A 25274-nucleotide genomic window follows, 5' to 3' on the forward strand; every position below is an offset into this window, starting at 1 on the left:
AGCTATGCTTACAACATAAAGTCTTACTGGAAATATCACAAGGATTTTTTGTTTTGGAGTCCAAAGTATTTAAAGAACTTCCTGCTGGACTTGAACTAAAGCTTGGACTCTGTTGACCTTTCCCCAATTCCATGCTGAATTCTCCTCAGCTCAAGCCCCTCCATGAACATGCATGTTCCCTTAGCTTAAAACTTGCATATTAAAAACTGAACTCACTTCTTTACTGAACACAGACCTTAAGTCCCACATCAGCCATTCTGCTGAGTCCAGCTGATCCTGCAATCTGTTCGTCTCTCCACACTTGAGCTGTGTAGCTCTGCAGGCTGAGAGAAGGGGTCCATCATAACAAGTAGTTCTGGGATCCCCACGTCATGCTCTGATCCCACCTTGCAGAAACCTTGACATTCACTTCTGTAGAGTACTCAACAGAACTGAAGGAGGTATCAATAGTTCTAATAAAGTTACTTTGATCAGTGCTCAAATCATGCATTTTCTGTCATCAATCTCATCCCCTTCCCCAAGGAGGTATCAGAGCGCAGAAAGCAGGGTCCCAGGTGATCTCATGGAGCTGGCTACACGTCTGATCCTCAGAAACTGATTAGCTTGAGTTTTTAAAGTCTATTCTGATACATCCCTTATTAATTTTATAATTTTATGAACAATTTTGAAATATACTATCAAAACCATTGAAATTTTTGCTGCCCTAATTCTCCAATCAGAATATTTTAAAAGATTGCTAGGAAAGTATGAGCCCTCTAGGTAATTCCTCTTCTAGAAAATATTAGCAAATGAAATTGAAAGAATAAAAAAATATTGACTCAAAACATAAGTGATACTGTTCAGTGTTTCTGCCCCCAAAAAAATTGATGACGATCGTTGTTCCCAAAGGCATTTCCAACAGCATTTCAGGGAAGAGCTCTATCTAACGTGTTTTGTAAAAGCACTTTTATATAATTTTTTAACCCAGATCTTATATGAAAAGTCACCTAAAATTTTAAATGGGAACATAGATAACACTCTCCCCCGCAATTTAAAAGTAGTCTTTTCATTTTCTCTCAATTTTTTGGCTTCAAATCCTTCCATTTTCTACCCACTTTTTATTTGGTCGTTTTCAGTTCTTCAGGGCTGTTGAAACTGAATACTGCTCCCTGAGGTGTTGTATTTATACTACTCTTACCTGGCTGACTTATTGTACCTCCTCTTTACCACAGAGTTAAGTAGTAAAAAGGCTAAGAGACAGTGACTGGAGAAAAAAAAGATGTCAAAATATAATCCTGACATTTGTATTTGTATGAAATAATGTCCAGGTTTCTTTGTTTGGCCCAGGTGATCATTTATTTATCAGCAATTAAAACATGTAGAGAACATACCCTTTTTAAAAATATTTTTAAAAGATTCGGTGACTGGACTTCCCTGGTGGTCCAGTGGTTAAAATTCCATGTTTCCACTGCAGGGGTCGCAGGTTCAATCCCTGGTTGGGGAACTAAGTTTGATCTTGCATGCCTCGAGGCATGGCCAAAAAAAAAAGAAGGAAAATATGAGGGAACTAATTGTCAGAAGATCCAGCAATTCCAACTCTGGGTATACATCCAAAAGAATTGAAAGCAGGATTTCATAGAGATGTTTGTTCATAGCAGTGACAGTCAAGAGGTAGCGATCCAAGTGCCCATCGAGGGAAGAATGGACAAACGAAATATGTTATTTCCTTACGATGGAATATTATTCAGCCTTAAAAAGGAAGGAAAGGAAATATAAGAGCTAACACCTATCCTTCTCAAACTCTTCCAAAATATAGCAGTGGGAGGAACACTCCCAAACTCATTCTATGAGGCCACCATCACCCTGATACAAAAACCAGACAAAAATGTCACACAAAAAGAAAACTATAGGACAATGTCACTGATGAACATAGATGCAAAAATCCTCAACAAAATAAAGCAAACAGAATCCAACAGCCCATTAAAAGAATCATACACCATTATCAAGTGGGCTTTATTTCAGGAATGCAAGGATTCTTCAATACATGCAAATCAATCAATGGGATACACCATACCAACAAACTGAAGGAGAAAAACTATATGATAATCTCAAAAGATGCAGAAAAAGCTTTCAACAAAATTCAACACCCATTTATGATAAAAACTCTCCACAAAGTAGGCATAGATGGAATCTACCTCAACATAATAAAGGCCATACATGACAAACCCACAGCCAACCTCGTACTCAATGGTGAAAAGCTGAAACCATTTCCTCTAAGATCAGGAACAAGACAAGGTTGTCCACTCTCACCACTATTATTCAACATAATTTTGGAAGTTTTAGCCAATTAGAGAAGAAAAAGAAATAAAAGGAATCCAAATCTGAAAAGAAGAAGTAAAACTGTCGCTGTTTGCAGATGACATGATACTATACATAGAGAATCCTAAAGATGCCACCAGAAAACTACTAGAGCTAATCAATGAATTTGGTAAAGTAGCAGGATACAAAGTTAATGCACAGAAATCTCTTGCATTCCTATATACTAATGATGAAAAATCTGAAAGAGAAATTAAGGAAACACTCTCATTTACCATTGCAACAAAAAAAATAAAATACATAGGAATAAACCTACCTAAGGAGACAAAACACCTGTATGCAGAAAACGATAAGACACTGATGAAAGAAATTAAAGACGATACAAACAGATGGAGAGATATACCATGTTCTTGGATTGGAAGAATCAGCATTGTGAAAATGACTATACAACCCAAAGCAATCTATAGATTCAATGCAATCCCTATCAAACTACCAATGGCATTTTTCACAGAACTAGAACAAAAAATTTCACAATTTGTATCTAAACACAAAAGACCCCGAATAGCCAAAGCAATCCTGAGAAAGAAAAACGGAGCTGGAGGAATCAGGCTCCCTGACTTCAGACTATACTACAAAGCTACAGTAATCAAGAGAGTATGGTACTGGCACAAAAACAAAAATATAGATCAATGGAACAGAAGAGAAAACCCAGAGATAAACCCACACCCATATGGTCACCTCATTTTTGATGAAAGAGGCAAGATTATACAATGGAGAAAAGACAGCCTCTTCAATAAGTGGTGCTGGGAAAACTGAACAGCTACATTTAGAAGAATGAAAATAGAACACTTCCTAACACCATACACAACAATAGACTCAAAATGGATTAAAGACCTAAATGTAAGGCCAGACACTATAAAACTCTTAGGGGAAAACATAGGCAGAGCACTCTTTGACATAAATCACAGCAAGATCCTTTTTGACCCACCTCCTAGAGAAATGGAAATAAAAACAAAAATAAACAAATGGGACCTAATGAAACTTAAAAGCTTTTGCACAGCAAGGAAACCATAAACAAGACAAAAAGACAACCCTCAGAATGGGAGAAAATATTTGCAAATGAATCAAAGGACAAAGGATTAATCTCCAAAATATACAAGCAGCTCATTCAGCTCAATATCAAGAAAACAAACAACCCAATCCAAAAATGGGCAGAAGACCTAAATAGACATTTCTCCAAAGAAGACATACAGATTGCCAACAAACACATGAAAGGATGCTCAACATCACCAATCATTAGAGAAATGCAAATCAAAACCACAGTGAGGTATATCACCTCACACCAGTCAGAATGGCCATCATCAAAATATCTACAAACAATAAATGCTGGAGAGGGTGTGGAGAAAAGGGAACCCTCTTGCACTGTTGGTGGGAATGTAAATTGATACAGCCACTATGGAGAACAGTATGGAGGTTCCTTAAAAAACTAAAAATAGAACTACCATATGACCCAGCAATCCCACTAATGGGCATATACGCTGAGAAAACCATAATTCAAAAAGAAGCATGTACCACAATGCTCACTGCAGCACTATTTACAATAGCCAGGACATGGAAGCAACCTAGGTGTCCATCGACAGATGAATGGATAAAGAAGATGTGGCACATATATACAATGGAATATTAGCCATAAAAACAAACGAAATTCAGTTATTTGTAGTGAGGTGGATGGGCCTAGAGCCTGTCATACAGAGTGAAGTAAGTCAGAAAGAGAAAAACAAATACCGTATGCTAACACATATGTATGGAATCCAAAAAAAAAATGGTTCTGATGAACCTAGGGGCAGGACAGGAATAAAGACGCAGAAGTAGAGAATGGACTTGAGGACACGGGGAGGGGGAAGGGTAAGCTGGGACGAAGCGAGAGAGTGGCATGGACATATATACACTACCAAATGTAAAATAGATAGCTAGTGGGAAGCAGCCACATAGCACAGGGAGATCAGCTTGGTGCTTTGTGACCATCTAGAGGGGTGGGACAGGGAGGGGGGGAGGGAGACGCAAGTAGGAGGAGATATGGGGATATATGTATACGTATAGCTGATTCACTTTGTTATACAGTAGAAACTAACACACCATTGTAAAGCAATTATACTCCAATAAAGATGTTAAAAAAAAAAGGAAGGAAATTCTGACACGTGCTACAACACGTCTGAACCCTAAGAACATTCTGCTAAGTGAAATAAACCAGTCACAGAAAGACATAGTACACGATGCTACTTATCCGAGGTCCCTAGAGGAGTCAAATTCATAGAGACAGAAAGTAGAATAGTTGCCAGGAGATGGGGGAGAAGAAGGAAGAGAGAGTTAGGGTTTGATGGGTATGGAGTTTCAGGGTTGCGAGATGAAAAATGCGAATACCTTTAACACTACATCTCGCACAGCAAATTGTCGTGCAAAGCGCAACTTATACTTGACACCACTGAACTGTTTACCTGCGATGATGTGATTTGGAATAAGAATAATCAATTTGGTCTTTGTCCTCATTTCCACGGCAAAGCTCCTAAAACCTTGGAATTTCCTGTGATGAGAGTGACAAAGTTGTCTTTTGTTGTGTTAACGAGGTGACTTTTGGCTCTGAGGGTGGGAACTGGTTGCAGGTAAGCCAAACAGCGTGATTAGAGGTTGGAGTTTTCAGTCCCAGCCCCTCGAGCTACTGTTGATGTAGCACATCTGTCATTTGCATTTAGATTGTTTCCAATAATTTCTTAGGTCTTGACACTTGCAATTACATTAGAAATCAGCAAATCCCACTGTCTATATCCAAGATAGACCTATATTCTGTGAAAAAAATCTCCAGCATGGGCACAAAAATACACTGAGTGTTCACCGCAGCGCTGTGATTTTTCTCCTTCACTAGTGGTTTGCTGAGTGCTGGGGGCTTTGTTGCTGCCATATAGTCTCTGCAAGCAGCAGAAAGTGGCAAAGCAGTGCCCCATCTCTTCAAGGGACAGCCCGGCCTCATTACCACGGCCACTCTTTGCCCGAGCTGTGAACACGGCCCAGGGTAGTAGATAAGGTGGCATACAAAGGAGCCGGGGCACTGGATCAATTACACTCCCTGCAGTTGGAGGCCAGTGAAGTGTGCCATTTTTAGGGTGCAGTGTAAACCTGGATCCAGTGGCTCTTTTACGGTGCTATGTCCCCTTCTAGTCTATCTTTTGATAAATACATGGATCTGAGAACTAAGGGGTAAAAGCAGGAGTGGCCTTGCTCCCCATCACTCCCAACGACTCGCTCAGGGAATTCGTGTGTCCCATCCCCCCACAGGCCTAAGCTCTGTGGGTCTGGAGGTCCTGCTCCCAGAGGGAGGGTGTCTCTAACCAGGGCACAGTAAGAGTCACACAAACTTTAAACTGTAAGACTCACACTAAACAAACGTTGACAACTTGTGCCCAAAGACTAACAGGATATTGGTAGGGAAAAGAAGCATAGGATGGAAGTCAATGACGGAAGTCAATGACGGATAACCAACTGAAGACTTAAAATAGGATGGAGAATTTTTCATGAGCATATATGCTTCAAGATATTCAAAGCAACAACTCATGAAACTGCGAAGGAGAAGTCATTGGCAACCATAGTTAGAGATTTGCACACACCCCACTCAGAACCGGATAGAACAAGCAGAACATAAGATTGTAGGAAACTATCACAATCATTCAGTGCCCCTCTCTTACACTCAACCCCTGTGCATACAGACATCCATCAGGGCCCTTTGCAACCTCCCGTGGGAATCAAAGGGCATGGGAACCAACCAGCTCAGAGCTTTGGTTGACGCTTTTGTTGTGAGTAATAAAGTCCTATGTCTCTGACTCAGGAGTCCTGTGTTTTCTGCCAGCATCCATGAGGCAGTGCAGGCTAATTTGTTGGCTTGCAAAAAGATAAAATCCCAGACCCTGCCCAGTTCTTCACACAGGCTCAGAAGGTTCATCTACTCAGACCTTGCCATCTCGAGTTTCAGATCCCATTCCTTCCCTGTCAGGCATTTACACCCCTGTGTAGCCCCTTCTCTCGAGTCTGGCCTGGCCCTGTGAGCCATTGCCTACCAATTAAATATGGTGCAAGGGGCACTGTGTGTCTTCTGAGACTATGTCACAAGAAACCTTGCAGCTTCTGCAAGGGTTTCTGAGAACACTTGCTCTGGGGGAAGCCAGCTTTCCTTTAAGAAGTCCAAGTAGATAAAGAAGATGTGGTACATATATACAATGGAATTTTACTCAGCCATAAAAAAGAATGAAATAATGCCATTTGCAGCAACATGGATGGACCTAGAGATTAGCATACTAAGTGAAGTAAGTCAGAGAAAGACAAATACCATATGATATCACTTATATGTAGAATATAATAAAAAATGATACAAATGAACTATTTATAAAACAGAAACCAAATCACAGATCTCAAAATCAAACTTATGGTTACCAAAGGGGAAACGTGGGGAGATGTGACAAATTAGGAGATTGGGATTAACAGGCACACACTACTATATATAAAATAGATAACTAATAAGAACCTGCTGTAGGGCACAGGGAACTCTACTCAATACAATACTCTGTAATGACCTATATGGGAAAAGAATCTGAAAAAGAATGGATATATATATATGTATAACTGATTCACTTTGCTGTATGCCTGAAACTAACACAACATTGTAAGTCAACTCTACTCCAATAAAAATTAAAAAAAAAGAAAGAAATCCAACTATCCTGGGACCACCGGGTTTGAGGAAGCCCCAAGCCAGCCACATGGAGTGGGAAGGAGATGCCACACAAGAGCCCAGGGACTTCAGCCACCCCAGCTGAAATGCTAGGAGGATCCTTGAGAGGGTTCTCAGGAGCCCAGCTCCACCTGCCATCTGAGGGTAACTGCATCGGAGAATGCAAGTGAGAACCATGAAGCTGAGCCCGGTCAACTCACAGACCATCACACACTGTCATAAATGGTTGCTTTAAGCCACAGAGGTCGGGGGTGGTTTGTTACATAGCAGGAGATGCCAGGAGCAGGGAATGAGGGGGCAGGATCAGCAGAGAAGCCAACCATGGGCGAGCAGGTGAAGCGCAGCTTCAGCCTAACTCCACAGGGAGCTCTTGAGTGCAGATCATTCAGTGCGTCTCTGTCCCGGCTTTTGTCCAGGGCTTTTGAACTCAGCCTCCCTCACCGGAGGGACGGTCATTGGCCAAGGGGTGGGGCTGGAAGGTGATGCGCCTCCCAGCGGTCAGGGCGTCAGGGGTGTGAGCGCATCCCCCGGAGCGGGGCAGGTGGGAGCCCTCAGCCAGCGCACCTGTGCTGTCAGGGGAGGGGCACAGCAAAGGAACAGCGAAAGGGGGTCAGGACACACCAGCAGTGTCTGCCACTCTCCCTCTGACAGCACCCTCTTCCAAACACCTCCCGCCTGGGTCCCGGAGGTAGCATCTGACTTGTCTTCCCAATTCTACCCTCATGGTCCCCCATTCTCCACGCAGCATCCAGAACCATCTCTTGCCCTGAGTTTAATCTGGGCACTGGGCTGGAAACCTTCCGCAGTTCTCCCATTGTGCTTCGATGGAAGTCCGAACTCCTTGCCCCGCCCTACAAGGAGCCCAGTGGCCTGGCCCCGCCCAGATCTTCACTCCAACCTGCACCGCCTTCCCCACTGGCCTTCCCGGGGCTCAGACTCCCCAACCTCCGCACAACTGTGGCTCTTCCTGCAGAATTTGTTCTCCAGCTGTCCTTGCATGAGGGCTGGGGGAGTGAGGTTGTGAGTCACAGTGAGGGACGGAGGAGGAGAGAGAGAGAGGGAAGGAGGGAACTAAGGGGGGGGGGACAGGGAAGGAGAAAGGAAGGGAAGAGTGAGGAAAGGAGACGGAGAGAATGAGTGAGTGAGTGAGTGAACAAAAGCATTTTTATTCTAGAGAAAAATTAAAATCTGTCTTAGGAGGCAAGAGTCATTGCTGTTAGGTTGGGTATTGGGAAAAAATCCCAATGATTTCTGCATATAAAGAGGCATAATATATAAAATATATATTTTAAAATAATATATAAAATATATTTAAAATATTTATAAAAATATTTGCCGAGGCGGCAACCAATGGAAATGGACATTAGTAGAGGTTTAGAGCAGATCCCAAGGTCCCCACACTGGGCCCGGTGTTAATCCATCATGGGGAAGCAAGATGGAAAGGGGCAGAGGTAGTGCCGGGAGAGAGGAGACAAGCAAAGCCTAGGGAGGTTCAAGACCACAGCTGTTTTCCAAATGATCCAGAAGTATCCAGTATTTCAGGAACCAGTATCGCTGTACTGATGTGCCTTGGCTTGAATATGTCCCCTGAATAGAGACTTTTTAACAAATTTGAGGTCATACCATATATAACTTGGTGCCCTACTTTTTTCAGTTTAACGGTATATTGTGCACATTTTTCCATGGTGGACACTTTTTGGGTTCAGCCCTTTGCTTCCAAAAAGGATTTCAGGCAATTTCATTTTGAATCAGAGTGTTCAGGGGCATTTACTTCAGGCCACAGGAAATTCTTTTGAACGACCTGCTTCCAAATGGTGCGTCTACTCCCCTTTGTAAGTCGCTGGTCATTGGACATGGTAAATAACTGTCAATAAATGAAGGAAGAGGTAGATACTAAGTGCAGTCAAAGCACCAAGGGCGGGGAGAGGCGCTAACTTACGTTTTATAATTGCAGCTACTGGGGTAACTGAAAACAACAACATTAAAAAAAAAGCCAGCACTGGCAGAGAAGCAATTCCCTGGAGATCTGTCTCACTGTGTTTCATCTGTTCTACTCACAGAAGGGCAGTATTGTTCGGTTTTTCTGATTGAATTTTACATAGATCCTGGCAGCAATAAAGATAATGAACAACACATTTCCTGGCAATTAAGCGAAGCGGCTGGTCTAGGTAAAAACTCCCCTCGTAAAGAATCCTTATATTATTTGAACACATATTTGAGTTTATTAGGATAAGAACATTACTTATTCAGTCAGCTATAAAGTTCTATTTTTATTGCTGTAAAACATGACCAAGACACAAAACTAAAATAATTCATTATTGTTCTTGCAAATCATTTCAGTTCTTCAATTTTTCATTGCGTTTTTTTCCCTTCTTCCTTTTTCAGTCATTCACTTAATTCATGTATTCATGGTTTTTACAATTTTTTCATGTTTTTGAGGGCAAGCATGTTAGTTATTCTGTACCATCAAATAATAATTTTGGAACACATCAAACCTTTATTTTTAAGAATTTTAAGTTTGAGAAAAGCATATTTTGCTATTATTAAAGAAAATGCTAAATTCCCTTTTAATACTAATAATTAGAGATTTATATTTTCACTAGGAGATTATAAAGTTTTAAAGTTTTCTATTACATTTAATGTGTTCTAGTCAAGTCTCTCTCCACTGTCTTTTTTCCTTTTTGTTGTTGTTTTTGTTTTGTAGAAACACCACAAAGGAAAATGTAACTCAGCGATCTGTGCCTCACCTATGAAATTCATGAACTCCTAGGAAAACAGATCCACTTCTGCCCTAAATGTTGATGCAGTACTGTTAAGAATGGAAGATTCCAGGGCTTCCCTGGTGGTGCAGTGGTTAAGAATCCTCCTGCCAATGCAGGGAACACAACACAGTTTGAGCCCTGGTCCGGGAAGATCCCACATGCCGAGGAGCAACTAAGCCCGTGCGCCACAACTACTGAGCCCACGTGCCACAACTACTGAAGCCCCTGCACCTAGAGCCTGAGCTCTGCAACAAGACAAGCCACTGCAATGAGAAGCCCATGTACCGCAGCAAAGAGTAGCCCCTACTCGCCACAACTAGAGAAAGACTGTGCACAGCAACGAAGACCCAACACAGCCAAAAATACATAAATTAATTTATTAATAAAAAAAAAAAAAGGAAGATTCCAGAGGGAACTTCATACTCCGGGGCACCAGGGTTTCCTTCTGAAGACCTGGGCCCTGTATCTGACTTGTCTGCAGGATTTCTCAGAGATGGGCTCATCCCAATTCCTGTCCAAAAGTGGTCAGTTGTCAGAAAGGAACCTCTGAACACCTACCACCTGCTGAGCTGAAGTGTGCATCTCAGGAAAGTCAATATTTTCAGCTTCCCTTTGTCCTGAGTGTGTATAAAGGGCTTTCAAGTATTTATCCCTTTTATTGTGAGTGAGTACTGGCAGAGAAAAATGGCTTTCATCTTTGATCCTTTTGCAGAGAGCAAAAACGTAGAAGCACGGATAACTTATTTTAGACTTTACTAGATCCTTTCTTTGGGTTATTTTATTAAAAACCCCAAATAGAAATACAATGACAAAAAATAAAACTACACTATATTAGTGCCAAGGTCATGTTTCTTTGAACCCAGTAGTTTAATTAACTTTGTTCTTAATGGTGAGGTGTACATCAACTTAGATGATAGGGTCTCCTTCTGATGTGAAGAGGTAGTCAATCAAATCAGAAGAGGGTAACTAAAAGCTTGGAAATTGAAACTATGGATAAGGGGGGACTTCTGTACACTGTATTTTAACCTCATGAGACTATTATTATTGTTTTATACAATCCATTTTTGTTATTGTTATTTAGACCAAGTGCATTTAGATTTACCCATATTTTAACGCTTTTTGTTATTTGCTATTCCTTCTTGAGCTGAGTTCACACTCCCAAGTAGACTGTGTCCCCATTTCCTCAGAGTAGAGTTTATTAAGTCAACAATTTGTGATAATGATACAGTTATTGACCAGACATTTGAGTCCAGGAAGTGGGGTTTGGCAGCTGCATATACTCAAGGTGATTCTTTAGAACCACAGTGGGCTCGTTGGATCCTGTTAACAGCTGGTATAACAACTAGGGATGAATGAAGGAATGAAGGAATGAAAGATGAGCAGTCAATATTCTTGTACACATACCCTGCCACTGGATGTAGTAGAAAGAACTAAACTTGTATAGTTTCCAGTTCCAACCAGCATCATCTGTTACTAGCTGTTTGTTGCCTTGGACTAGTCAGGTAACCTCTCTTGAACCTGATTACTTATGGTATAAATTGTATAATATTGCTTACTTTCTACCTAACAGGGCCCATTGTAAGCATCAAATGACACAAAGTATAAAGTAAGAGAAAGCTTTTTTAATTGTAAAGGAGAGGGGGGTGGGCAAAGGAGGGGTCCACTGTTAGTCTCCAGGTTACAATAATAAATACCTATAAAAATAGCAGAACTTTAGTGAGAATCCAGGAGGAAATACATATAAGTGCTATATAATAACAGTCACCTCATAGGGAGGATTAACTTTGATAATACATCTAAACTTGGATCATACATCACTTACATGATAAGTGCTCGCTAAACATTAGGTATTATCTCTACTATTATTATTGCTTTTTTATGAGAAAATGAAGCTTGGAGAGTGTTAGTAACTCATCAACATCTCATAGCTAGTTAGTGGCTGATATTAGCCTCCAAACTCCAAGTCCAGTCTGATTTCAAAATGAAGCCTGTTCTAACCATTCGGTTATAAGGGAATCCCTTTAAGATTACGCTTTTCTTTAAGCTTGGGAATAGATTATATCCTACATGGTAGAACACAAAGATGGTACTCAGGTCATTGAAAATGAAACTTTTTACACTACAGACGGCATGGGTCCTTTAACTGATTCGGTGTTTCAGGGAGATTAAACAGAGAACTTATCAACAGGTGGGCAAGACCTTCCCCTCCCTAAACGTCACCGCCGGGAAGCTGGGGGCTGGGACAGTCTCCCCCGGGGCGCATGCGCGCAGCCCTCGGGGGGGGGGGGGGCCCTGCAGGCGGGGGCGGGGCTTGCAGGGGAGCGGGCGGGAGGTTTGAAATCCGGAGGCAGAGCGGCCGGCGGCCGGGCTGCTCCTGAGAGTCGGGCTCGCCCGCTCCAGCCAGGATTTATCCGCTCCGGGATTTGCGGGCGCAGAGCTCGAGGGGGCGGCCAGGCAAGCGGGACACCCCCTCCCCCGGGCGGGAACAGGAGATCCGGGGCCCCCTTCGGATATCGGAGGCCCGAGGTCCCCGTGCGTGACCTGACCCGCAGCGTAGACCTGCGGGGGATGCGAGTCTGGGCAAGAAGAGCTTGTCTCCACTTCTCGCGAGGGTGGGCCTTAGTCCCCCCCCCCTCCACGCCCTTCCATCGGCGGTTTAGAAAACGCGGAGCAGCGGATTTCCGCGCAGCCGGAGCTGAGCGGCGCGCGCCCGCGCTGCGCATGCTCAGCGCCGCCGCTCCGTCAGGCTCGCGGCTCCGCAGCGGCGCGCTCCCCGCCGCCCCTCATGGCGGCCCCCGGGACCCTCGGGGGCCCCGTCCTGAAAGGTGAGCGGGTGGGGGTCGAGCCGGCTTAAGGACGGGTACCGGGGTCGGGAGGTGCGGGGACCGGGCTCGCGGGACGCGCGGGGCCTGCTGCCCGGCCCTCCCGGAAGTCGGCCCGGGGGGTGGGGGCCTGTCCCCGGCCTCGGCGCCGGGACCACCCGTGTGGGGTGGGGTGTGTCTCCGAGCCCAGTGCCGGGGTCGCCCCACGTGGGTTCGGTCCGGTGGGGCCGGCGGTGCAGACGCGCGGCGGGGCGGGAGACGTGGGTGGATTTGATTTTCAGCGTTTTCTGGGTTCTGGCGTCTCTGGCCAGGTGGATTGGGGGGGGTAGGGGCAGTAGTGAGATCGGGGGACGAAAGGGTAGCGCCCCCCGCGTGCCTCTGTCAGCGTTGGCGTCTCGGCCGCTGAGTGAGGAATCACCGCCTCCGGGCACACCTGGAGAGCATCAGGGTCGGAGCGGCGCCCGTCAGCTACGCTCCCTGCCCCTTGGATCCTGCCTGATGCTCGTTTTCTGTAGGGCCTGCCGGTGAAGAATGCTTTTTGCCTTTTTTACATGGCTTGGGGCGGGGGAACAGAAGACGGGAGGACAGATGAAAATTATATCAAACCCAGACTGCCTTGTTCATAAAGTTTTGATGCAACACAGCAATGCTTGCCCATTAGTGTGTTGTCTTTGGCTGCTTTTGTGCGACAGCCGTGAAATTGAGTGGCTGGTATGGCCCTCAGAGCCTCAGCTGTTTGCTCTCTGGTTCTTTACAGAAAACAGGCTCTTGCACTAGAAAAGGTTCGGCTTTGGTTTTAGGAATTTGGGAAGACCATCCAGTTGAGAATGTAAACGGTGACGTGTGTATGAGTAAAGTTGTTTTCCCTTTGAAATTTTAAAAACTCTAATAGCACTAATACTATTTTGAATAGGCTTTTAACAGAAGAAATGTAAAACTTACTTTTGAATGTAAATAGAACAGGAGAAAAATCTATCGAAACCCTTGGGCGAGGTATGCTGGAATATCAGATATATTTCACGCTAGTATCTTGTTTATTTTCAGATGTTGTGGCGTATGTAGAAGTGTGGTCAGCCAGTGGAACAGAAAATTATTCAAAGACATTTACGGATCAACTTGCGGACATGGGGGCAAAGGTAGGAAATTCATTTTACCAGTGCCGCGTCTGACAGCCCTCTGAAACATACGGAGATCTACTTGCATTTTCTTATTTTGAGAGTTTTTGCTTAGAACACGAAGGACAAAGAAGACAGTGGGTAAATGGCAGGAGGAAGAAGAAAGCCATGGTATGAAGAATTGAGAACAGTTGGGCTTGTGGGTGATGGGAGAGGAGAGCTTGAGGATAAAAATATCGGTCCTGCCATTGGCTGCATGATGCTGTTGATGAAAGTGCGGGATACAGGAAAAGGAACTGTTCTGTAATGGAAACGTTGTGGATTTGGGGTATACTGGAAGTATCTGATGGACATTCGGGTGTACAAACCTGGAGCTTGAGATTTTCAGGGCTAGAGATGATGGTTTAGGCGTCAAGGCCTTAAGGGTCAGGTGAAGCCACTGGTGTGGTGATGACCCAGGTAGTTAGCGTGGAAAGTGCTGCGGGTGGAGCCTATTTAGTATTTCAGGGGCCGCCGAGGGGAGCCATGGAACCAGGCGGAGAAGGATGCCAGGAGAATCCAGAAAACAAGGCTGGAAGTTGGAGGAGGGACGGGCTTCAAAGATGGACTTTTAAAACACTATCGAATCTTAAGATTGGGAAGTATTCTTCAGGCTTGAGAACTGTAAGGTCAGTGCTGGGCCTATCGCAGTTGTCAGTGAACTGGGTGAAGCGGGTGGAAATTAGCCCCGGAATCATGGAGACCCGAGGAACGGAGATGGTGGAGGCAGACGCTCTCCGAGTGGGTTCAGCTGTGAACAGAGTTTATTTGTGTGTGTGTGTGTGTGTGTGTATTTGTGTGTGTGTGTGTGTATGTTGGGATCTGGGGGAGGGTGGCCGATAGGCTGGTGAAGGGAGAGATTAATACGGGTAAGATAGCATTGAAGGCAGGGCAGGGATTAGGGTGAAGCAAGGGCATAAGGTAAACTGCAAGGCGGCATTCACCGTCAGGCAGTACGTGCTCCCGAATTTCCCTTGACTCACCCTAGTCCCTGCCCTGACGAGACCAGATGTAAAGGCCGGGAGCAGATAGGGTGGAGGACGGTCAGAATGCAGGGTGGGGCTTGCTTGTGAACCTGAGAAGACACCTTTTCTCTGACACTGGAAGGTAGGAATCCGGGAGAGCTTCCGCCTGATGATACCGACCGCAGACTTGGGCTGCACGTGTTACTGTGGCTGAGAAACAAAGCCGTGGGACACAGGAATTGGCAGAATGGCTTTTGAGAGTAGTGCTAAGGTCTTAGATCTCTTGAATCTTTTTTTTTTTTTCCACCTTTATTTAGAAAATTTTCAAATAGAAAAATTGAAAGAATAGTGCAGTGAACATAGATCCAGCAATTAACATCTTTACATACTTGCTTTGACTCTGTCTCTCTGAACAGTATATTTATATGTGTATTTTTTTCCTCAGCTATTTGAAAGTAGGTTGCAGGTAGGATAATTTGCCCCTCAGTATATTTCGTCTGCATCTTTAAGAACAAGGACATCTTCTGTGTGATGGAAGACCGTTGTCACATCTGAGAAAACTATCAATGATTTCCGAGCATTTTTCTGCAGTATTTGAATCAGTTTATCATTCTGCCAGCATATAAAAGCTCCACTGCTGTATCTGCTTGGTTAGGTCTGTCTTTACCTTCAGTCATCCTGGTGCATTTCTGGTGGCATAGCATGGTGGTTTAAATTTGCATTTTCCTTCACATCTTCACATATTTATTTTGAAAACCCTGTTCAAGTCTCCAGCTAATATCTCCATTGGGTTTTTCTTTTTCTTCTTGATTTGTAAGCATTCTCTATATTTTTCCGTTGACCCTTTTGTCAGCCATGTGAATTGCAGTATTTTCTGTCACTCTGTGGCTTGCCTTTTCACCTTCTTAACAGTGTCTTTTGATGATAATTGTAAAGTAGTTTATTCTCTATTGTGAGCTTTTGTGTGTGTATCTTGTTTTAAAAAATCTGTTTCTCCACCGAGGTTATGAGGATTTTTCTCCGTTATTTTCCAGAAGCTTTATCATTTTGCCTTTCACATTTAGATTTAAATTTTTGCATATGGTGTGAAGTAGTTTCATTTTTTCCCATGTGGGTGGTCATTCATCTCAACACTCTTGATTGAAAAGACTGTCCTTTAGCCAGGCTACACAGTAACACCTTTGTCATCAGTCAGGTAACCATGTTTCTGTGTCCATATAGTCTGTTCTCACGACAAACCACCTTGTCTTAATTACTCTTTATAATAACTCTTCATAAGTCTTCTCCTTGTTCTTCAAGGTGTCCTGGCTATTCTTAGCCTTTTGCCTTTCCAAATAACATTTTAGAGTCAGTTTGTCAGTTTACAACATGAAGCTTTTTTGGGATTTTGATTGGTATTGGATTGACAACAACAGACTAGTACGGAGAGAACTGACATTTTTATAACATGGAATCTTCTAACCCATGAACATGATGTATGCCTTTGTTGATTTGGGTTTCTTTAATTTTTTTCAGGAATGTTTTATAATTTTCTCCAGTTATTTTTGATGCTGTCATAAATGGTATCTTTTGAATTCTTTTTTCTAACTGCCACTGTTACATAGAAATAGTTCATTTTTGCGTAACCACCTTGTGTCCAGAAAACGGTAAGTTTTCTCAGTGAGTTTCTCACAAACTCATTTATGAATTCTGTGGCGTTTTGGGGATTTTAACAGTGTGCACAATTGAACGTTATGTGCACAGGACTGTTTTATTTCTGTTGTTTCTACTCCTAACACTTTTTATTTCTTTTTCGTGCCATACTGCACTGGCTGGGGCCAGTTGAATAGAATGGAGATACCTGGCATCCTCATCTGGATCCTCTTCTCAACGGAAGGCTTTTAGCATTTCCCATCATGCAGTTTTGTACCAACTTTCAGATCCTAATTTACTATGAATTTTCCTCATGAATAAACTTTTAAACTTTAATGCGTTTTTGGCATATATTGAGATGGTTGTGATTTTTCTCTTTTACTTTGTTAATGTAGTGAATGATAGTGATTGACTTTTTGTTGTTAACCGACTTTGCAGTCCTGGAATAAACTCAAGTGGTAGGAATGTATTATCCTTTTTATACTTTGATACTGTTTGCTAATTATTTTGTTGCTTTTTTTTTTTTTTTGCAAATGCAGTGTCACAGGAGTGACACTGGCTTGTACTTAAGAAACTGTGTGAAAATAGTATAACAATAATTTACCTTTCGTTTTCTGCATTTTGTCTGCAGGTTTCAAAAACTTTCAACAAACAAGTGACTCACGTTGTGTTCAAAGACGGGTACCAGAGCACCTGGGCCAAAGCGCGGAAGAGAGGCGTGAAGCTCGTCTCAGTGCTCTGGGTTGAAAAGTAAGTCGTTTCTTTTGTTTTTTCACCCTTAAGTTATCTAGTATGGGTAGAGTATGGAGGTATTTTGCGTGAATCACTGAACCAGATAAAGTTTGATTGCCATCTTTTCTCTGCCTCTTACTAGGGTCTTTTAACATCCTCAGTTTCCTGAGTCGCGAGATGGGTGTGGTATAACTCCTAGCCTGCCCAGAGGCCCTGGGAACGGGGTATGTGTGGTGTGTTCAGGAAACAGTAAGGAAGCAGATTGTGTTAGTCTGGTAGGGCAGCTCTAACAGAATACCACAGACTGCAGACTTAAACAGCAGAAATTTATTTCTCACAGTTCTGGAGGCTAGGAGTCCAAGACGAAGGTGTCCACAGGGTTGGTTTCTTATGAGGCCTCTCCTTGGCTTGCTGATGGCCATCTTACTTCTGTGTCTTCACCTGGTCTGCGTGTTTCTTTGTCCTCATCTCCTCTTCTTGTAAGGACACCAGTCTCACTGGGTTAGGGCCCACCCCAATGACTCATTTAACCTTCACTGTCTCTTTAAAGGCCCCATTTCCAACTACAGTCACATCCTATGGTACTGGGGGATTAGGACTTCATGTGAACTTGAGGGACACAGTTGAGCCCATGCAGGAGTGGTCGAGAGAAAGCTTAGGAGGAGGTTGAGGTCAGAGGTAGTGGGGTTTCAGATGATGTAAATCGAGTTCCCTGAAATCCAGATGTAAAGGAGTCATACTGCTGCTTTTCTAGAAAACTAGAGTGAATTTACATGAAAGCAGTGATGTAAAATGTAAGGCATAGACTTTGGCTGTTGATGTGTAAAGCTGCTCTAAAAGAATAAAGGCTATTAATTAAAAAAACTCTAACAGTAAGGCATGGCCATTGATTCCATTTCTTTATCTTCTATGGCCTGGGCAGTTTTGAAAACTCCAGCCTCACTCTCCACCCTTTTGTTTAAAATGAGATGTTCTTCATTTTGGACGTGACCTGTGCCCCATGTTTAGACTCAGGTTATGGTTTCCCACCCAGAAGGCTCCACGAATGAGGTGTGCCTCCCCAGAGACCTGCAGTGTTCATCTGCATGTTAACTTTGGTCACCTGGCAAGGTGTGTGCTGCTTTTTCCGCTGTGTAGTGACTGTTGTTTCCCTTGAGACTGATAAGCTACCTGTGGGAAGGCAACTGAAGATCATGCAGACATTCTGCTCCCCCTACCCTCCAGGTGTAGCGTCGGTGATGATTCTTGCCTGAACCAACCTTAACTCTGAATCTCACAAGACAACTATTTTCCAAGTTCGACACTTCCTCCTGTTTCCCCCGGCTGTGCCCAGCTGTGTCCAGCTGTGTACTATAGTAAAGAGCGTTCTCTTCTCCCACACTGATTGATTAACTGGTTAGTGTCAACTGCCAGGTTCCTATATTTTTCAGGGGCTTGTAGTTCATTACTGTCTGTTTGGTGCTCAGATTGTTCAGATTTGGATAGAGGGAGCCCCTTCAGCTGATTCTTGTGTCATTGTGACATGTCCCGTCTGACACCTTGTACCTGCTCTACCCCAGCCTTGGCGTCAGCCGTTTCTGCAGAGACCGTGATTCCTTTGAGTGGGGAATCGTGTCAGAGACTAAGATGTGGTGCTGGTGGGCTCGCGGCCGGGGAGGATCACTGCTTCTTGGCCTTTCGAGCAAAGGCAGGAAATAACATTTGTTCCTTTCTTCCCTTTTCCTTCCCTACTTTGGATTATTTGATCTGTTAGTTTTTAAACTAAAACTCTTTCCATTCTTTTTTTTTTATTTTTAGTGATTGCTTTAGGGATTACAAAATAGATGCTTAACTTCTGAGTCTACTTAGACTTAATATTGTACCACTTCACGTAAAATATAGAAACCTGGTAATTGTGTCCGTTGCTTCCGCCCTGCCATCCTTTATGTTAGTGTTGTCATGTGTTGTCATATTACATCTATATGCATTATAAGCTCACAGGGCAGTGTTGTCATTTTGCTCTCAACAGTTGTCTGTATTTTAAGTAAACTAAGAGAAAAGATTGTCTCGTATTTATCCATATATTGACTCTTGCTCTTCATTTCTGAGGATCTGAGTTTCCTCTGGTCTTATTTCCTTTCAGTGTGAATTATTATGTTTAGCATTTCTTCTTTTTTTTAATTAAGATAAAGTCCACATACCATAAAACTCACCCTTTGAGTGTATAGTTCAGTGGGTTTTAATATATTCTATTCACAAAGATTTGTAGCAATTACCGCTACCTAATTCAGGAACATTTGTGTCACTCCAAAATAAGCTCCATAGCCGTTAGCAGTCACTCCCCATTGTTCCCTCAGCCCCACCCCCTGGCAACCGCTCATCTACGCTTTGTCTCTCTGAATTTGCCTGTTCTGGACATTTCATGTAAATGTAATCGTACAATATGTGGCTTTTTATGTTCGGCTTCTTTCACTTGGCATATGTTTTAGAGGTTCATTCGTGTTGTAGCCTGTGTCAGTACTTTATTCCTTTGAGTGGCTGAATTATAAGGATGTACCATGTTTTGCTTATCTTCAGCAGGTGGACCTTTGGGTTATTTGCACTTTTTAGCTATTATGAGTAATGCTGCCTTGAACATTTGTGTACAAGTTTTTGTATGAATATATATTTTCAATCCTCTTGGGTATATATGCACCTAGGAATGAAATTGATGAGTCGCATGGAAACTACTTGTTTAGTTTTTTGAGGAACTGCCAAACTATTTTTTGGATTAGATGCATCATTTTACATTCCCACCAGTAACGTATGAGGGTTTTTATCCCTCTTTTATGTTTATAGACATTGTCGTGAATGTGAAGTGGTATCTCACTGTAGTTTTGATTTGTATTTCCTTAATGAGCAGTGATGTTGAGCAGCTTCTCGTGGTTTTACTGGCTTTTTGTATATCTGGAGAAATGTCTATTCAAATACTTTGTCCATTTTTTAAAAATTGGGTTATTTTTCTTGTTGAGTTGTAAGAGCTCTTTATCCTGGATATAATACCCTTATCAGATATAATATTTACAAACATTTTCTCCCTTTCTGTGCGTTATTTTTTCACTTTCTTGTTGATATCCTTTGAAGCACAAAAGTTTTTAAATTTTTCTTAAGTCCATTGTATCTATTTTTTTCTTTTGTTGCTTGTGTTTTAAATGTCACATCTTAGAAATCATTGCCTAATCCCGGGATGTAAAGATGTACACCTATGCTTTCTTCTAAGTTTTATAGTTTTATCCTTACATTTAGGTCTGCAGTTATACTTGAGTTAATTTTTGCACATGGTGTGAGGTAAGGCTTCACCTTCACTGTTTTGCATGTGGTTGTCCAGTTTTCCCAGCACTATTTGTTGAATAGACTGTTCTTTCCCCAGTCAGTTGTCTTGGTACCCTTGTTGAAAATTAATTGACCATAGATACATGGGTTTATATCTGGATTCTCAATTCTGTTTCATTGATCTGTGTGTATCTTTATGCCAGCACCACAGTCTGGATTCCTGTAGCTTTACAGTAAGTTTTGAAGTTGGGAAGTGTGGCTCCTCCAATTTTGATTTTTCAAGATTGGTTGCTTCTTCCAATTCCCTTGCATTTCTGTATGAATTTTAGGATTAGCTTCAACTTCAGGGGGAAGAAAAGGGCAACTAATATTTGATAGAGATTGCATTGAGTCTTTAATTAGGTAGGTGTTGCCATCTTAACAGTATTTAATCTTGCAATCCATGGCCATTGGATGTGTTTTCATTTTTTTGGCCGTCTAATTTCTTTCAGTGATGCCTTGTAGTTTTCAGGGTGCAAACCTTATACCTCTTAGGTTAAATTTATTCATAATTTTTTTTTTTCTTTTTGATGCTATTGTAAATGGAATTGTTTCATTGTTTAGTTGTTAAAATATAGAAATGTAACTGACTTTTGTATGTTGATCTTGTATTCTGCAAGTTTTCTGAACTTGGTTATTAGCTCAAAGTGTTTTTGTGATTTCCTTGGGATTTTCTGTATACAGTGTTGTGTAATCTGTATTTAGAGATGGTTTTACTTCTTCCTTTCCAATCTGGATGCCTTATATTTCCTTTTCTTTTCTAATTGCCCTGACCATAATCTCCAGCACGACATTGAATAGAAGTGGTGAGAGTAGCCATCCTTGTCTTGCTCCCAGTCTTCGGAGAAAAGCTTTCTGTATTTCTCTATTAAGTGTGATGTTAACTTCGGATTTTTTTGTTTTTTATAGATGCCCTTTGTCAGGTTGAGGAAGTTTCCTTCTATTCCTAGTTTTTTTTATTTGTTTCAGTTTGTTTATCATTAAAGGATGTTGGATTTTGTCAAATTCTTTTTCTGCAATTATTGAAATATTCATGTGGTTTTTTTCATTCATTCCATTAATGTGGTGTATTAGATTGATTGATTTTATATGGTGAACCAATCTTGCATTCCTGGGATAAATCCTGCTTGGTTATGTTGTATACTTTTTTTTTTTAATTGCTGGATCAATTTGCTAGTACTTTTATTTACTTTTATTTTTGCATCTGTATTCATAAGGGATATTGGTCATACTTGTGATGACGTTTTCTGGTTTTGGTGTCAGGCAGTATTGGCACCATAGAGTGAGTTGGGATGTGTTCTTCTGTCTTTTGAAGTTTGTAAGAATTGATGTTAATTCTTCAAGCATTTGGTAGAACTTCAGTGAAGCCATCAGGGCCTGGGCTTGTTTTTGTGGGAAGGTTATTGATTACTAATTCAAACTCTTGTTATAGGTTTATTCACATTTTCTATTTCTTGAGTCAGTTTGAGTAGTTTGTGCCTTTCTAGGATTTGTTCACTTCATCTAGGTTGTCTAATTTGTTGGCATATACTCGTTTGTAGTATTCTGTAATAATCCTTTTTATCTTGATAAGGTCAGTAGTGATTCATTCTTGATTTTAGTAATCACTTCTCTTTTTGTCTTGATCAGTCTAAGCTAAAGGCTTGTCAATTTCATTGATCTTGTCAAAGAACCAACTTTTGGTTTGTTGATGTTCCTCCATTGTTTTTCTGTGCTTTTTAAATTTCCACTATAATTATTATTTCCTTCTTTCTGCTTGTTTTGGGTTCAGTTTGCTCTTATTTCTTTAGGTAGAACATTAGATTATTCATTTGAAATCCTTAGTCTTTTTTAATATGTGTTTATAGTTATAAATTTCCTTCTAAGCACTGCTCTAGCTGCATCTCTTGAAATTTGGTATATTGTATTTTTGTTTTCAATTATTTCAAAGTATTTACCATTTTTTCTTGTGATTTCTTCTTTGACCCATTCGTTATTTTGTAACTTCTTGTTTAATTTCTACATATTTCTGAGTCTTCCAAAGTTCATTCTGTTTTTGGTATCTAATTTCATTCTGTTATGGGTAGAGAACATATATTATTTCAGTTTTTTTTTTTTTTTAAAGTAGTTGAGACTTGTTTTTATGCCCTAACATTTGATCTGGCCCAGAGAATGTTGTATGTGCACTTGAGAAGAATGTGTATTCATTCTGTTGTGGATGGAATGTTCCATATATAGATGTCTGTTAGATCTAGTTGGTTTATACTGTTTTCTAAGTTTCTTGTTTGTTTCTTGATCTGTTTAGTTCTTTTTTTTTTAAATTAATTAATTAATTTATTTATTTTTGGCTGCATTGGGTCTTCGTTGCTGCACGTGGGCTTTCCCTAGTTGTGGCGAGCGGGGGCTACTCTTCATTGCAGTGCACAGGCTTCTCATTGCGGTGGCTTCTCTTGCTGCGGCGCATGGGCTCTAGGTGCACGGGCTCAGTAGTTATGGCTCGTGGGCTCTAGAGCGCAGGCTCAGTAGTTGTGGCGCATGGGCTTAGTTGCTCCGTGCCTGTGGGATCTTCCCTGACCAGGGCTCAAGCCCGTGTCCCCTGCATTGGCAGGTGGATTCTTAACCACTGCACCACCAGGGAAGTCCCATTTCTATCCGTTACTAATTGGGGTATTGAAGTCTCCAAATGTTTTTGTTAAATTGTTTATTTCTCCCTTCAGTTCTGGCAGTCTAGCATTTCTTTTAATCAGATGACAGTAGATTTCCATGGTTTTCTCCATCTGAAAATGTCCTTATTCCATCATCATTTGTGAATAGTATTCTCAATGGATATAGAATTGCAGGGTGACAGTTTTTTTTTTCCCCCAACTGCTTAAAGGTGTTTTCCCAGAGTCTTCTGTCCTCTGGTATCTCATGAGAAGCCTGTAGTCTTTTAAATAATTTCTGTGTTGTAAGTAATGTGTCCTTTCTCTCTGGCTTCTTTCAAGTTTTTCTCCTTATCTTTGGTTTTCAGAAGTTTCAGTGTCTAAGTGTGGTGCTTTTTAACTTATTCTGTGAAGATTTTGCTGAGTTTTTTAACGTATGAGGTTATACATTTTTTTTCTAAAAACATGATTAGTTTGGGCTGTTGTTTCTTCACATATCTTTCCTGCCTATTTTTCTGGTACTACTCTAGCTGCATATCAGGAATTGGCTAAGTTTCTCTGTAAAGGGGCAGATAGTAAATATTTTAGGCTTTGTGGGCCTCATGGTCTTTATTCAGCTGCTCCCTGCCCTGGAGAAGAACAAACAAATGGGTGTGGCTGTGTTGCAGTAAAACTTTATTACAAGACCTTGTGGTGGGCCGGGTGGCCTGCGGGCCATGGTTTGCCGGTCTCTCCTGGGTGATAAAGTTCTTGAAATTTTCCCACTTGTCCCTAATGCCCTGGTTTTTGTTTATTATTTTTCAGTCATCTTTTTTCTCTCCAAGTTGATCTTTCTTCAATTTCATTGACTCTTTTTTCCATCAATTCCATTCTGTCATTAAGTCCATTAATTAAATGAATTTCAGTTCGAACATTTCCATTTGGTTCTTTTTTGTGTTTGTATGTTTTGTTTTTCAGCTGAGATTTCCTGTCTTTGCTTTCCCTGTCTTGCATTACAAGTGTACCTTCCATTCCCTGGTGGAGGATAGTTGTAGCCATTCCTTGTCTGGTCCTTTCAGCATCTTGAGGCTGGTGGCTGTTGATTGTTTTTTCCTTGAGCATGTGTCACATTTTCCTGACTCTTCCGTAAAACAACTTTGGGTTGTATTTTGGGCATTGTAAATGTTATATAGACTCTGGGTTCTTTTCTGTTACGCCAAAGGGTATTGATTTTGTTTTAGCAAGCAGTTGAATTGTTTCGCTGTAAACTGGGGACTGTCATTTTACAACCTGTGCTTGCATTGCTTGGGTTTGCTCAGTTCAAGCCTTAGCTGCAGGCGTGTTTGTTTGCCCCATGGACATGTAGATCAGGGTCAGCCAGGGACTTGGACTTTTATGCTCAGAATCTGAGGTTCCCCTTCTCTGGTTTTTTGCTTCCTGGATCCTTGCATCATTTCCTGGTGGCCTTAGCTGCCCAGGCTCTTTATCTCCAGTTCCTTTGGCCAAGACAGCAGCTGCCCATCACTACCACTGCCATAGAGATTGTCATGTTTTACTTCAGGGTAAAGCCCCAGATTTTTTTTTTTTTTTTTGCTTCCTTTCAAAATGTGCTTGTTTTTGTTTTTTGGTTTTTGGTTTTCCCTAGCCTCCAAAGCCTTCTGGTAGTTGGAGGGTTTTTTTGGTATTTGCAGAATGTGTGGCTTATAGTTTATAGTGTATTTATTTGTGGGAGATTTGGTTTGTTGGGAGTAAACACAGTGGAACTTAGTATGTTCTTTTTGAAGCATCTGGTGCCAGTCTAATTTTTTTCTCCTTGTAAATTATTCTTTCTGCTTGGGGGCTGTAAGGATTTGGTTTTTTTCTTTTAAAGTTTAATGGTCTTTTCTTACTGTGTCTCTAATTGATCCAATTGATCATTCTATTTCTAGATTGGCCTTTTCAAGAGATTCAGGTCTTTATTTCTGAAAATTTTTCTTGGATGATTTAAGTATTACTCTGTTCCATTGCTTTGCTTTTCTTCTTCAAGGGCTTAAATTATATGTATGTTGGTCCTCCTTTACCTGCTTTTTATTTCAGCCATTTTGACTCTGCTTCCTTCTCCTTCTGCTTCACCCTGTTTTGGACTTAGCTCCTTCATGTGTGTCCCATTTCAGGGTCACCTTCCCTGAAGTGCTCTCTCTGTTCTCCCATCTATAGTAGAGCCCCCTT

General features: G+C 41.7%; 1 protein-coding gene across 14 annotated transcripts in view; it reads left to right on the forward strand.

Moving 5' to 3' along the window:
• The first annotated feature begins 12201 nt into the window (after nt 1–12201).
• MCPH1 (microcephalin 1) overlaps nt 12202–25274 on the forward strand; it is a 345817-nt gene continuing 332744 nt past the window's right edge. For 5 of the 14 annotated variants that reach the window (XM_082375224.1, XM_082375227.1, XM_082375236.1 and 2 more), the window contains exons 1-3: nt 12204–12656; nt 13698–13789; nt 17036–17154. In XM_082375224.1, the coding sequence (XP_082231350.1) occupies nt 12617–12656; nt 13698–13789; nt 17036–17154 (251 nt within the window). In that variant the 5' untranslated portion in view covers nt 12204–12616. Of the gene's footprint in view, nt 12657–13697; nt 13790–17035; nt 17155–25274 lie in introns of all 14 variants that reach the window. The other 9 variants (XM_082375225.1, XM_082375233.1, XM_082375231.1 and 6 more) reach the window with 3 other exon arrangements.

The sequence above is a fragment of the Balaenoptera borealis genome (assembly GCF_965194805.1).
Source record: "Balaenoptera borealis genome assembly, chromosome: 21".
Lineage (NCBI taxonomy): Eukaryota > Metazoa > Chordata > Mammalia > Artiodactyla > Balaenopteridae > Balaenoptera > Balaenoptera borealis.